At 33.9% G+C, this 15,643-nt stretch overlaps 1 protein-coding gene across 1 annotated transcript in view; it reads right to left on the bottom strand.

The window, feature by feature from the left end:
* The window catches only part of LOC118185271 (DNA-binding protein RFX2-like), a 178,574-nt gene that overhangs the window by 113,873 nt on the left and 49,058 nt on the right, over positions 1-15,643 (bottom strand). The window contains exon 3 of the mRNA XM_085825280.1: positions 10,329-10,545. Coding sequence (XP_085681406.1) covers positions 10,329-10,545 — 217 coding nt within the window. The remainder of the gene's footprint in view (positions 1-10,328; positions 10,546-15,643) is intronic.

The raw sequence follows: 15,643 nt of genomic DNA, 5'->3' as shown, positions 1-15,643 counted from the left end.
TAAAAATAAGTTTTATCAAGCTGTCATTGGTTTTGTGTGCATTCAATCTATTCAAAACCATAAGCACACAACAATTTTCGGTGTCAGGAGACGGGTTGAATCCTGGTAACAAGAGCATGGAGGAGCAGTTCAGATAGTTGGTGGCAGATTTGCTGCATTTAAAGAAGATATGAATGTGGAACAAAAATGTGTTAATGAAGAGATTAAAGGTGTTAAAGAATTGTGAAAGCAGACCAAGAGAAGATAAAAGTAGACCAAGAGAAAATGAAAAGTGAAATTACTTGAAAAAAAAAAAAAAAAAGGAAGAAGAAGAAGAATTGAGGCTATAGAAGGCAGAATAGAAATGGTTGAAGATGAAGTTGGAGAAATGCAACCCAGAGTTTCTGTGCTGAACAACAAATCAAAGAAAAACATTCGAATAAGAACTGTCAAACAACAAAATGATAACAGAGTTTCTGCTGCTGTCACCAAGGAAGTTGACAGTTTAAAGAAATCCATAAAAACTGATGGTCAGAATTCTATCGTCTTTAAATTAAAGCATATGTCATCCCAACCCTCTCTAAAGTTATTTACATATGATGGAAAGACCTCCTGGCTCTCTCCAGTGTATAAGACACAGTTTTCTATAGTGGCAAATGGATGATGCTTTAGCTTCAAAGCCTGCCATGTCACCACTTCTCTTACAGCAGATGTAGCAGATATCCTTTATACTCTTCTCAAAACCAGAGGCTTAATTCTGAAGCTCTGCCTGGCATGCTGGAGCTGCATTTGATGAGAAGTGCTTAAAAATCTATAGCAGACTTCAGTTAAAATCTCACCCACAGAAACTCTCCAAAAGCTTGCCATGGATGCTGAAAGACTGTCCCTTTTTGATTTTTCAGATTGCTCATCAGAAACAAGGGATATTCTATCTCTGCAGTATTTCATCAATGGTATAAGGGATCTTGAGATACAGAAAGCCCTGTGCATGGTCGATGTCAAGGATTTAAAAAGTGCTTTAGTGTACGCCATGAAATTTGAGGGAGCTCAGCATGCAACTCATAGAGACTGCCACCCAACCAAGTTGCTCAAGCCCAGAAGCTAGTGACTGCTCATCTAGACGATTCGATCATATAAGTCAAGACCTCGAAATGGAATAGGTGTGACACGAAACCAGCCCCAAAGTGCTGTAACTGTGGTGGTGAAGGCCATATATGAAAGAATAGCAGAACACCTCAATGCATGGAAAACAAGACTGCTCCCCAGCAAGGATGTACGAAACAAATTAGAGGCCATCTTGTGCAGCACAGATTGCCAGATATTGAGAAACCGCATTTTAAAGCCCTTTAGATTTCTGCAATGAGTGGCAGCAATAATGGGACAAATCAATGGAGTTCCTTCGAATATGACTATCGATACTGCAGCGAATGTTATCAAAGTTAAACAATTTAAATCCGCAGAGATTTTGGTCAGCAATTGGACGTTAAACTCATCTGGATGCCACCTGCATTACATTCTAGACTGTATCTGGAGATAAAATTGACATATGGAAAATAAAACATTAACATCACATTTGAAAGTGCCATCTACCAACACATGGCACATGTACTGGTTATTAACGATATTTGCATACTCAGATAAGACTGTTTGTTGGTTACAAGGAGGCCACCTAAGTGCCTACTTGTTTGTGCCCTAGACACACTGGACCTACACCTGGAGTTATGGCGTGGGGAACAATTTCATATGACAATAGGAGCACTCTCACAGTTATCCCATGCACCCTGACTGCAAATCTGTACTTCAGTCAGGTGATTCAACCTGTCCTGCTGCCATTCATGAACAGCATTCAAGGAGGTGTTTTCCAACAGGATAATGCTTACTCTCATACCACTGTTATAACCAACATGCTCTACAGATAGTTGACATGTTGACCCCTGTATTGACTGATGAAGTGCAACAGGCATGGAACTCCATCCCACAAACTGGCATTCATCACCTGTATGACACAATGCATGCATGTTTTCAAGCTTGCAATGAAAATTCTAGCATTTACACCAGTTATTAATGTACTAGCATTTCATATTTGAAGTGGCTCTTCTCATACTCGCAAATGTCACGCACAAATGTATTGCCAAAATCTCATCACTCATAATAATAATAGAATACATTAATTTTAACCTTGTTTTCGGAATTTTTTCCCCGCCAATTTATAACTACAGTACAAAGATCGGGACTTCAGCGATTCCGGATATTAGATCATCAGTTTAAATCTAGTAAGATGGCATGTAGTAATTACAAAATTAAAAATATGAAATCGTGATTTATGAACTAATAAAGCATTTATGATCCAAAAGGTATCAAATTTTACAAAAAAAAAAAAAAAAAAAAAAGGCTTAATATTTATTTTTTTACTTTATCAAACATTTCTTTCAATACAAGTTTAATTTGCTTCGTTTCTTATGTTAATACTTTCTTTTTAATTCTGTAAACAGACATAATTTCTTGTTCAGTTCCTGTAACTGCTGTGTCAAGAATTCGGATTAACATGTCAATCAAAATTTTTTCATTTCCAATAACCTCTCTGTCACTTTCTTTACTATCGTTAACGGTATGTCTTAGTGGTATGTTCTGGATCTAGAACCACACTACAGATTTTGCCATCCGTTAATTGATTGATGACTTCAGTTACATCATCATTATTACTGCTTCTCCACATTTCTTTACCAAATCCATTAATTGGAAAATTTCACTTTTGGTTTGCGATATCCAAAAATCTTCATATTCGTGGCAATCATCTTCATCATCCTCACCATTAAATATGGTAGCTGGCCATAAATTATGCCAAGAGACACATTTTCCCACAATCTTGCAATGCTCTACACAGCAGATTTTATGCTAAAATATTTCAGAAATTCTTGAAAAGTCTTGCCATTATTCAAGAAATTTAACATGGATATTTAAAATGCTACTTTATATTTGCATTTCAGTGCATGAACTATTATTATATCCATAGACTGAATGATGGATGTACAATTTGGAGGAAAGAATAATACATATGCATTATCTTTGACAAAATTCATTAATACTTATGTCATCCACCTTCCTTTATTTGCACTATATATAACAACGAAAATCTTTACTCCTTTAAATGCTCGAGGTAGTGTATTTTTTCTGATTATGAAAAGTTAACACTTGTGCGTTCCTGCAGCATTCGCACATGCTTGTTAGTCTCGCTTTGGAATCTTTAACACCAGTTGGAGGCCTTTCTGTAGAAGTTACCAAGCTATTTTGTGGTACATATTGTTAGAAAAGAACAGTTTTATCAACACTGTAAATTTATTCTGGAAATAAAGTTTCATTATTAATGAGTTTTAATGAATTCATCTGGAAATAGTTCAGCAGCTTCAGTATCAGCTGAAGCATTTCACCTAAAATTTTTAATTGCCTTATACCACGGCAATTTTTAAATTTGTTTAACCAACCTGTTGAATATATGCACTCAGTTTTTAAGTTCATTTCTTCACCAAATATTTTGGCTTGAGACATTAGAATTGGACCCCTTAATGGTCCGCTCTCGTTCCCATGCCGTCTGACCCATTCAATCATCACTTTGTCATGATCATCTCTTTTAGCATAACGCATTGTTTTTCTGTAATTCATAGCAAGTGGGTGCCAGAATCCACAAAAAATTCCTTTTTCTGTTTTCTTATGACATATATAATTGCTTTGCAATGCCATACTCCTGGCATAATTCTGAGATGGAACCTTTATCCATTTTTGCAGCAATTCCACTTTTTTTTTTTTTTTTTTTTTTTTTTTTTTTTTTTTGGATGGACCTTGAAACATGCTTTCATTTTGTAGATCCTGTTGCAGCTCCAGAATTAGAAATTCTTTTTGACATAATTGAAAGTTCAAACTTCAAAGTTCAAACAAACTGAGACTACCTGAATGACATTTCATAAAACTGCTGTAATAATAACAACTAGAAAAAAAATAATAAGCTGGATCAAATCAGAAAGTTAACGAACAGCGCATAATTAGCTATATTAATTGAAATTTCTCGCAATCAGTAAAGTATAATTTTAGCCTAGCTTAACAGCATCCGCTATACACTATTGGCTATGTATGACGAGGTTGTTGATGAAAGATAAGTTGTTCTGCTAAGTTCTGTCTTGCTTCTATTGCGCACTGAGACATTGTATTTAGTTAATTGTATTATTTCAATTATTTATTATACTAATGTCTACACTCAAACCTGTTTTTGTGCAGTCTTTTTTTGTGTGATTATGCAGTCCCTATTCACCACAGAAAAACAGGTTTGAGTGTAACTATAAAAAACAGCTTTCGCAATACAATTAAAAAAGTATATTTTTAATACGGTGAATAGGGATCACATAATCATATTAAAAAAGTTCTGGTGTATTTCTTGCACATGCTTAAAGTTTATCTGAGTCCTGAGTAAATAAATTTCCACATACACTTTAGGTTTATCGAGGGCTGGTGCAAGATATCTTACCACCTGATGCAATCTCTGCAGGTCCTAAATTCTGCTACCATGCGCCTTCCATTCTACATTTTCGCTGCCCTTAAATTTTGCATCACAGTGCTTTCCCTAAATTCTAAAAATTTTGTCATCCTTTAATTTTGTTGTTCTGTGCTTTTCTAAACTCCAAAAATTTTGCCTTCCCCAAATTCTGTCACCCTGTGCAGCCATATGACCTGTGGCGCCAATTCTGGGTTTATGTGAATAACAAATCAGTTAATCTTAATTCAAATAGCACTAAATGTAATCTTTTGGTCTATGAGTATCATTAACAAAATCTATTTTTAACATACAGAAAGAAATTTTTGTTAAATTCTCCCTCATCAACATTTCTTATCACATTTAACTTAAATCTATTACCATCGCCAAGCATAATGTTGACATAAAAGGTTACCATGTACTTTGTTATTCAATTATTAATATGAAAAAAAATTGTTTAGGCATTTCTGCATGAGTCATTACTCAAGCTGTCACGTGTTGATAAACACTCAGTGATGAAAGCAAAATATAATAAATAATGATTTGCCAGTTTGGTATCAGGGATATAAAATATTAATAGGTGTAAAATCAATGATGTTTCAATGTACTAGAATGTTTCAGTTTGAGATGTATGGCTAAGCAGATACATAGCTACACAGCCAAATTATTGAGCACACAAATTTATGCTAAAATTGTTTCTTGAATAACATGGTATTTTATTTAGTCCAACTATCCACATGTTTTTATTACAGAGGGGGGGAATCAAATGCGCATGTGTAAAGCATTAAAAAAAAAAAGGTTATCGGTGGCTTTGAGGTCCAGATCTTGGACTTTGTACTGTATAATATATTGAGGCCAATGATGCATATGAAATACATAACGACTAACTGAAAATTGAAAAAATTGCTAGATAAACTAAGGAGCATACAAATATAAAGAAACTCACAGAAGTTTGGTATATCATTGCATGCTGTTGTATCAATTTTGTGTTGTATCAATCAGTTTGCTGTTGTATCAATCAGTTTGGTGCAGTTGTATCAATTTTGTGCCCGTCTTCTGTTAATATTTGAATGGGCTGAGGTATTATGAGTTTCTATTTAAATCACACTGTGATGTTAATCATCATTTCTGAAATGTTTTGCTCCACAAGTGAGCAAGTAGTTAAGACTACTGGATAATGGTATTTCTACCTGCTTTGGTTTCGAGTCTAGTCAAAGGAGCTGACTGCATGGCTGGTTTTCATGGCTTTCTCTGAAAAGGAGATGTAAAAGATAAATTGTACTGGAATGAATTATTGTGTGAAGTTTATACTCGCATTATTGCTTTCTTGTTTTTCTGGATGGACCAGGCTGATCATCCTGAGAGATGGTATAACATCTTTTATGTTACTCTGTCTCATAGGTCTTGTGTTGATGATGTTGGGAGTTTTCAGGTTGGATATCAGTTTCAACAGAACAGTTCCAACATATCCAATACTTTTTGCTGAAGGTATATCCTTTAACTGAACTATGTGTTGTACCCATCAATAGTTCACACACCGAAGAGTGCATTATCATAATACAAATTAAGAAAATGCTAGTTGATTAAGAGTCAGAGGTGGCTGGATGATGGAGGACATTAAAAACATGCGTGTTCCACGTATAACGAGCAAAATCCTATGATCTGAGCACACTAAGTAATCTGTGCAATCCACGCTTTCTATACAAAAGTGCTGCAATCCCTACTTGCAGAGGAGATATATATATATTTGGTCTCACAACTGTAAGTCAGCAGTTAGCTTTAAAATTACTACAGAATCATCACTACACTCATCACTACAGAATCTGTAAAAGCATGAACAGACTGGGGAATTAGATCAGTGAGCAATAACACAAATACAGGTAAATTTAACCTCTTTGACAATATTTCAAGTTTCAAAAAGACCATAAAAGTCGTGTCTAAACCTCATGGCAGAATTTCGGTCGAAGAAATAAAAAGAGCTGAAACAACGATTTCTGACCGATCCAACAAGAATCTTTTGAAGGATTGAAAGATACAAGAATACGTGCTCTACACATGGACTCCAATGGATACGTATCTCCAAGACACATATCTTTCAGAGAGATGATGATGCTGACTGTCGTTACCCAATTTTACTTCATCATCCATTAGTATTAAAATTGATTAAATCGGAACATGAAGGGCTAAGTCATGCTGAAGTACGATTCGTTACGTGCACTTTATGTGAAAAATATTGGATTATAAAGAGTAGGAAGACAGTATGTAAAGTAATCCAAAAATGTGCACGATGTTGAACATTCGACTCTCATATTATAAGACTCCTCAAGCACTTCTACCTGAAGACAGAATCAGAGATGCCTTAATTTTTGAGATTATTGGTGTTGATCTGATGGGTCTCTTAATTTTAAAAGGAGGTCAGAAAACATGGATCGCCATTTTTACTTGCCCAATATATACAGTACAAAGTCCAAAATCCGGACTCATCGGGACTTCGATTCCGGATTTGGGATTTTCCCTGATATTAGATCAACAGTTTAAATCTAGTAAGTGGCATGTAGAAATTATAAAATTCAAAATATGAAATCCTGATTTATGAAATAATGAAGTATTTATGATCTAAAGGGTATCAAAATTTACAAAAAAAAAAAAAAAGCTTAATATTTATTTGTTTACCTTATTAAACATTTCTTTCAATGTACATTGCTTAAGTTGCTTCGTTTTTTGTGATAATACTCTCTCTTTAATCCAGTAGACAGACAAAATCTCTTGTTCAGTTACATTGTTGAAGTCTTGTAACTGCTGTTTTGAAAATTCCAACTAACTTGTCAATCGAAATTTTCTCGTTTTCAGTAACTTCTCTGTCACTTTCTTCACTAACAGTAGAGGTATTTTATGGATCTAGTACCATATTACAAATTTTGCCATTCATTAATTGATTGATGATTGAAAAGCAGCGTCACAATGAAAAACTTCTTTTATATCATCTTCATTTATTACAGCTTCTCCACATTTCTTTACAAAATCCGTTAATTGGAAAACTTCACCTTCGTTTTGCAATATCCAAAAACCTTTAAACCTGGCGCGGCCATGGTGCAGCTATCTTCAACAAATTTAGCTATCCTTCACTATACATATTTGGCCATGCATCATGAGCTTGGTGACTAACGACAAGTTGTTCCGTTAAATTTTATCTTGCTTCTATGACACAGAGACAATTAAGCCTGAATTGTATTAGTTTAGTTATTTATTATACTGTTGCGTTTTTCCTGACACCAGTTATTACGTTATTTTCTTCCTTCACGTTCATATGGCGTTCTTGTGGATTTGGAGTGAATAACGACGACAGCACTTGATAGAATATCGAAACATACTTTATTTACCAATATTTATCGGGACAGCTCCAAAACACTTTTATAGTCATCGAAGATCTACTATAAACACACTGGAACAATCAACGACACAGCCTTCACACTGTCAGGCAATAACGGTGAAGACAGCTTCACTGCAAAGCATCAGAGTACAGCTCCCAACTCTGCTTGGTCGTTCTCAGAACTCCACGTACTCTCGAGACTTTCCACGCTACAACTCGTGATGCACTCGGCGACACACAGAGAACAGCTCCTGACTCTTTGGTTCAGTCGTTCCCGGAGCTTAACACACTCTCTCGATGATGCACTAACCATGATACACTAAGAGACTCATCAATGCACTCGACGACCCACTCGGCACTCGCTGTCTGGCTGTCAACTCGATCGACTCCGCACAGACTGACTAACTATCTCTCACTCTAAATGAGGCACACTCACTGACTGCGGACCAGCAGGGTTTATATAGCTTTCGGCCTGTCTTCGAGAACATTCTGGGCTAAACTGGTAAGAATTCGTTCCAGAAGGTTTTCCATCCGTCCATGGCATATTGCTAATTTTGTCACCAAATGGGCAATTTCTCGCCAAATGTGGCAACCCTGTCTTCCCTTGCCAACCCAAAACCTGCTTTGAGTAGAAGCCATCTACCCTTGCCTGGACATTTTGTAACAATACTTATGTCTATTTCTTGCACATGCTTATCAGAGTTCTGAATAAATAAATTCCCACACATACTTAAGCTTTATTTAGCGCCTGCACAGGTTGCCATATTTTGATTAACATGCGGTGATGAAAGGAAAGTATAATAAATAATTATTCGCCAGGTTGGCATCAGATCAACAATGTATCACCTGTATGTGGAATGTTTCGGTTTGAGATATATGTCGAGCAGATATACAGCAACAGAGCCAACTTATTGATCATACAAATTTATGCTAAAATTATTGTTTTTTTCAATAACAAGGTATTTTATTTAGCATTGAAGTGAGATTAATAATCGGGACTCTCCAGACGTTTTATTATTTGCGGAATGAAAATCAAATGTGCATGAATAAAGCTTACAAGAAAAAACGTTGTTGGTGGTTTTGAGGTCCGGATTTTGGACTTTGTACTGTAGAGCTGGTCACTTAGAGCTGGTCTCATCTCTATCAACCAAAAGTTTCCTGCATGCCTTCAGGCGATTCATCACTTGAAGGGGTAGATCTATCACCTTATACTCCAACAATGGAACCAATTTAGTTGGATGAAATAATTTGTTTAAGACCATAGATTGGAATTCTATCTTAAAAAATATGACAGTTAAGGAAATTGACTGGAAATTTATCCTTCCTACCTCGCCATGGTAGGGAGGGTGGTGGGAAAGATTTATTGGAATACTAAAGAGAATTCTTTGAAAGGTACTAAAAAAATTTTCTGTCAACTACGAAGAGTTGTTGACAATCATTTGTAACTGCAAGAGCCTTATGAACAACCGTCCTCTAACGCATTTATCAGAAAACATAAAAGATTTGAGAGCTCTCAACCCAGCAATGTTTCTAGCAGAAATTCCAGAGACTGGAGTTCCTGAATTAGATTTTTTGGATTCTAAATCCCTCAATAAGAGATACCTTTACACAGCCAAATTGAGAAAAGACTTACGAAAAAGATTTCGAGCAGAATATTTAGGGCAACTGAAACAAAGTTCAAAATTCATCAGCAAACCATCATCTGTGAAAGCTGGTGATCTTGTAATTGTGTCCAATAATAAAAAAAGGATAAATTGGCCCTTGGCTAGAATCCTGGAAGTTTTTCCATTTCACGATGGACACATTAGATTAGTGAAATTGAAAACTGCACAAGGGGAGAGTACAAGACCTACTAAGAACCTTATTCCTCTTGAACTCAACTTTACACCTGAGTCGGATATGAAAGTGAGGTATAGAACTCAACATCTCAAAAGGCTTGAACTATAGATCAGTTGAAGTCCATCCTCTGCTGATACTGGATCTCAAGGTGGGAGTGTCATGTTTGTTTGCAAAAACTCAGCTTTCATGAATGCCCTCTGGCGGAAAGACTAGATTCGATTCGAATGCTCTCTGAGGACAAAAAACTTCTAAACCTGCTAAATATATTATACCATGTTATGTCGTAACAAGGTATAATATATTTAGCATACTTGAGATCATGCATCCTCAACAATAACAGCAGCTGCTGTTTTAATAATTCTTAGACTTTCCTCCTCTTTTGGCAATCTTTCCTGGCATAAAGACAATTTTGAGGAGAAGTAGTATTTACATAAGGGGAAAACAGGCAATATTAATCACACATGGGGAAGTTAGAGAAACATCATGCATCAAATTGCAGAAAATTTAAGTTTTTCAAAAGGGATTTTTTTTATGATTTGTCCCAAATAAGCAAATGCACAAATCAGCTAGAATGGACTAAATATATTTACAGACATGAACTATATTAACTACACTTACCAGTAAGAGCAATAAAATGTGGAGTTGACTGTCCTGTAAGTGCTTGGAAAAGAACAGATTGTTGTTGAGACTGTTGCTCAGAAAAATTGTGAGCAACAACTGCAACTTGAGCAGGTACAAGAACTTTGGCTAAAGATAAAGGAGCATCTTGAGGAACTTGGGCAGGTATCTCTCCTTGATTATTAGTTGATGACTGAACTGGAGACCCATTTGGAGACTAATATGAAAATAACACATACATATATTACTGAACTCCTTAAACTTTACATAAAATAGCACATGTGTACTAATCTGATTCAAGAAGCTCTATGATGACAAAAAGTCACCTATTCCAGGAGATTAAATTAAAAATAAACAAAAATAATTTATTCATAGTTGAATACTAAAATTACTTTTGCTTCAACAGCCAAAAGATAAATATATACTAACATACACATAAAAAATAAAAGACAAACATATAATTTCATCAATATATTTAGCAAAGGTACAGCCTCCTCCTCTTTTCAGAGTTACAATTTGCATATTCATTATTCTATCAGAAATATACAAGAAAAATAATTATTCTTTTGAAATAAAATTATGCGACAGAGTATTTAATTTCACAGGATTTCTTTAAAATGCTGCAGAAAATTTTTGTTTCTTACTTTAAATTTACATGCTATTCCAAAACTCACATTAATTAAATAACATTAGCACATTAAATTTGATGTTTATATTGCACTGAATTTACTTTATAATTGATTCTGTACTAGGTTTATCATCTAATCAAAACGATCTCAAAATGACTATAAACATTGTCATCATTCATTTTAAGAGGAGAAGGAAGAGAGATCAAAATATTTTCATTAAAAAAACATTTTTTTAAATTGCAGTTTTATTCTTCAGATTCCAGTTTAACATTTCCAATGAAATTTTACCAGAATACCAAACAAATTAATCTTCTATATTTATAATAGGATTTCCCACAACAAATATGCGCTCCTTACAACTGAAGTAAGAAGATCACAAATCAGGAGTATTTTTGCTTAAAGGCCTCTCACTTGCTTAATAGATCTTGTTATATGCTTCCTACATATACAGCAAATTCGGAAGTTTGCTGCATTCATCTGCCTGTCTTCCTTTGGTTTTTAAAAAATGAAATGGTCCTCTGATTTAGTCAGAACTTAAGGACAGCCTTATCCTTGAAACAAATGCTCCCTATTTTGTAAACAATTTCTAATCTAAAGAGAATATTTAGGAGTAAGCATGGTATTTTGGACACCTTTTAGTAATTCTGTATGTATTTTATTTTATCAATAATAATCATTAATCATGAAAACTTAAATACTTTTGGTGTCTAAAACACACGCACAATAATTAAAATTTACTATCGCTTACTGGGAACACATTTACAATATACTTATGGTTATTAAACCTAAGGTGACAAGATTTCAAAGTTTGAAATTCAGGATGCTACATATATAATTTTTTTTTTTCTTTTACAAATAAATTATTTTATTAATGTTATTGTGGTGGAGGTGGTATGTAGGTGAAAAATTGGAGCTACATTTCTTTCTTATTTGTGTGTGTATATATATATATATATATATATATACAAATAACATATATATATACAGTGTCTCACAAAAGTGATGGGATACTTGTGCTTTACAAAAGGAAACTGTAATAAAATAAATTAAAAGAACATGTAAAAATTTTTTGTGGGTGTGTTTCATACTTAAATTTAGTAACAATTATTACATAACATACACTTTCTCAAAACATTAATTTAATAAAAATACAATTGTTTAGAATGGAGCAAAAAATGGTTCACATAAGGGATGGGACACCATTAGATACTACTACGTACTATGCAACAAAAATCGTCTGAAGTAAGCAATAAAAATATTTTTTTTTAGTTTTTATTTTTACTCAAAAGCGATTGGCAATAATTTACAAAATCGTCTGCAGTATTTCTCTCCAGTTTGTTTTGGAATGTTTGTGTTTTTTATCTCTGTGCAGCCATGAATGCTAAACGAAAAGAAACTTTGCCTGAAATTCGAAAATTAGTTATTAATTTGCATATTGAACGTGGAAAATCTATTAAAGAAACTGCTGAAACAGTTAACCTGAGTCATTCAACAGTTTTCAATATCATTAAACGATATAAAAAGAATCATATGATTCAGGATAAAAGAAGACCTGGCCGACCATCAAATCTATCCAATGGAATAAAGCGAATAATCGTTCAAAATATTTTTAAAAAAAAATCCAAGATTGAGTGCTCCTAAAGTTGCTGCTGATTTACAAGTATTATATGGAGTAATTGTTAATCCTGAGACTATTGGAAGAGTAATTCGATCTGCTGGAATATTTAATATATTTGGTTCTGACAGTAGAATCTTGGTGTGGAGAAAACCCAGGGAAGAATTTCGCAAACAGAACTTGGTGCCAACAGTAAAACATGGTGGGGGAGGAGTTATGGTATGGGGGTGTATGTCGTCCGCTGGAGTTGGTAATCTTGTTTTTATTGACAGTATAATGGATCAGTACAAGTATATTGACATTTTAAATCAAAATTTGAAATCTTCAGCACGAAAATTGAACCTTCATAACGATTTTAAATTCTACCAGGACAATGACCCCAAGCAGAGTGCTTTGAACGTTAGACTCTGGCTGCTGTATAACTATCCTGAAATAATAAAAACACCACCACAATCTCCAGACTTAAATCCCATAGAGAATAATTGGCGAGAATTGGAATCAAGAATTCGCAAACACACCATTTCTTCAAAACAACAATTAAAATCGGTGCTTCAAGAAGAATGGGGTAAAATCACTCCAGAAATCGAAAAAAAAATTAGTCGAATCCATCCCAAGAAGATTAAATCATGTTTTAAAAGTAAAAGGAAATCCAACAAAATATTAAAACCTTTTAAAAAGTAAAATTTTTGGATAAATATTTCATGGAAAAGTAAGTGTCCCATCACTTATGTGAGCCATTTTTTTATTAAATTAATATTTTAATATTTTAAGAAAATGTATGTAATAATTGTTACTAAATTTAAGTATAAAACACACACAAAAAAAATTTTTACATGTTTTTTTTAAATTTATTTTACTACAGCTTCCTTTTGTAAAGCACAAGTGTCCCATCACTTTTGTGAGACACTGTATATATAACTTTAATTAAACTTAGGAGATAATATAATCAATTAATCAATATTGTTTAGAAAATAAATTATTATTAACTTACTTTGCAGCAATTGCGCAAGTAGTAGTAACTTGCTTTCGCACTAAATGAATTTAAGATCATACAATATTTGATATATATATATATATATATATATGTTACTGTAAAAGCTTGAAGTATGGTAAATCCAAAGTTTCACCGGTAAAAACCTAGCTTTTACCACAGTTGCTTGGTAAAAGTCCAAAGTATGCTTTAATATGATTCCATTTTGGCCTTATACCAAGCCTTTGCAGTACAACCTAGGAGTTACAAAAGCCTTTCATGAGGGATTTAAATCGACCTTGAATAAGCCTGTGCATGCAAATTTTGTCGTGATACTTTTCTGTTCCTGCCCCTCTTTACTTGCGCCATTTGCAGTCCAGCTTCAAGGAAATAATTCAAATAAGTGTAAATGGCTATCATCTAAACTAGAAGGGTTTGTTTCTATTTTAACATATTTTACATTTTTTATATTATTATAGTTTTATGACATTTTGTCTGAATCTGTAAAAATTATCACAATAACAGCTTTTACTTAACGAATGAGAAATACACTCCTTTAATAAATGAAGTGAAAGAAGCAAAATCTGTGAAGGAAAAACAGTCTATTACAGAAGATTGAAACACAGTGATATTCTAAATATTGGGAGGAAGGAAAAACTGCTTTTATAGTGATGGTGAATAGCAAAATGAATTTTCGATGCCTAGTTGCTCCAATAGATATGCATTCCAAGCCTGATCATTATATGTAATTCATTTTAGTGCACCATGATTGTCTTTCATCCTACTCCGAAATTTACATAGCAAAAGAGCTGATAACGTAGCACATCACCTGGATATTTTCACAACTTTCCCAGCCCCAAACATTCTTCATTCTGACAATGGGAGGGAATTTTGCAACTAAATCGTAAACAGTTTATGTGAAATGTGGAGTTATATAAAAATAGTTCATGGTAAACCGAGACACGGTCACTCGCAAAATTCTGTTGAACGAGTGAACCAGGACATTGAGAACATCTTGGAAACATGGATGGAAACAATGAAGACAGAAACGTGGTTGGAAGAATTAAAATTCGTTCAAGTAAAGAAAAACAAAGCATATCATGAGGGAAAAAATTAAATGTTCACCTCACGAAGTTATGTTTGGTTGTCCTATGAAGCTGTGATTTGCTTACTCAGTTTTGCCATGTAATTTGATTAGTAACATGACCAATGAAGAGGACTTAGAAAGAATTATAAATATTAATATTGAATGCATGATCAATACAGAAGATGAAGTCAAATAAACAGTTGATTTGAATTGCGAAATAATAATAATACATATGAAAAAGAATCACGCATAATAATGGTAGTAGATAATGAAGTTCAAACTGAAGAAAAAAAGAACAAATATATGCAGGGTGGTTCCTAGGCCATTCGCTGCCCACATACTTTCCTAAGATTGCTGCCCCCAAATTTAAAAAAAAAAAAAAAAAAAAAACTCAATGATTAATAAAATTTATATTTCATACTCACTAGGTATGTACATATGACGAATTGTATAGAAAGTACTTACATATGGCAAGTATTTAAAATAAATTTAATGAATTTAAAATATTTAGGCGTGGTATAGCGAAAGTCCCCCCCCCCCCCGATTTTTGCCCCCCACATACTTTTGTGCACTGCAGCTTCACCAGGAATGGACCAGAATATATGCTTTGACACAACGGATGTTAACAAAGTTTGTTTGTTATCAAACAAAGTTCAAAATGTGAAAGTGTTTCGAGAGATAGCTAAGGAAGGACTTCATAAACAGGCAAAGAAGATGAAGATTATGTCTACAAAAAACTTTCTGAAACCTACATGTGAGCAAAATGTTAAAAAAAAATGTGCAAAATGTACCTGATATTGATAGATCAAAACTGGGTCCAAAATCAGTAACAGCCATTACTACAGATATTAAAGATGACAAGTTTTATGTTCTTGTTATTAAGTTTGGTAAATTAAAATCGTTGTACGCAAGAAACCAGTTTACCTTCTGCAAAGAAATATTTTTAAACATTGAAGAAGCTTGTACAGAAGAAATACGTGTACATGAAGTAGTAAAAAAAAATTTTCTTTAGTT

Source organism: Stegodyphus dumicola, chromosome 10 (assembly GCF_044657685.1).
Source record: "Stegodyphus dumicola isolate Sdum_Otavi_A_Nest chromosome 10, ASM4465768v1".
NCBI lineage: Eukaryota > Metazoa > Arthropoda > Arachnida > Araneae > Eresidae > Stegodyphus > Stegodyphus dumicola.
The sequence above is the reverse complement of the archived record's forward strand: the minus strand, read 5'-3'. Positions and strand labels throughout refer to the sequence as shown.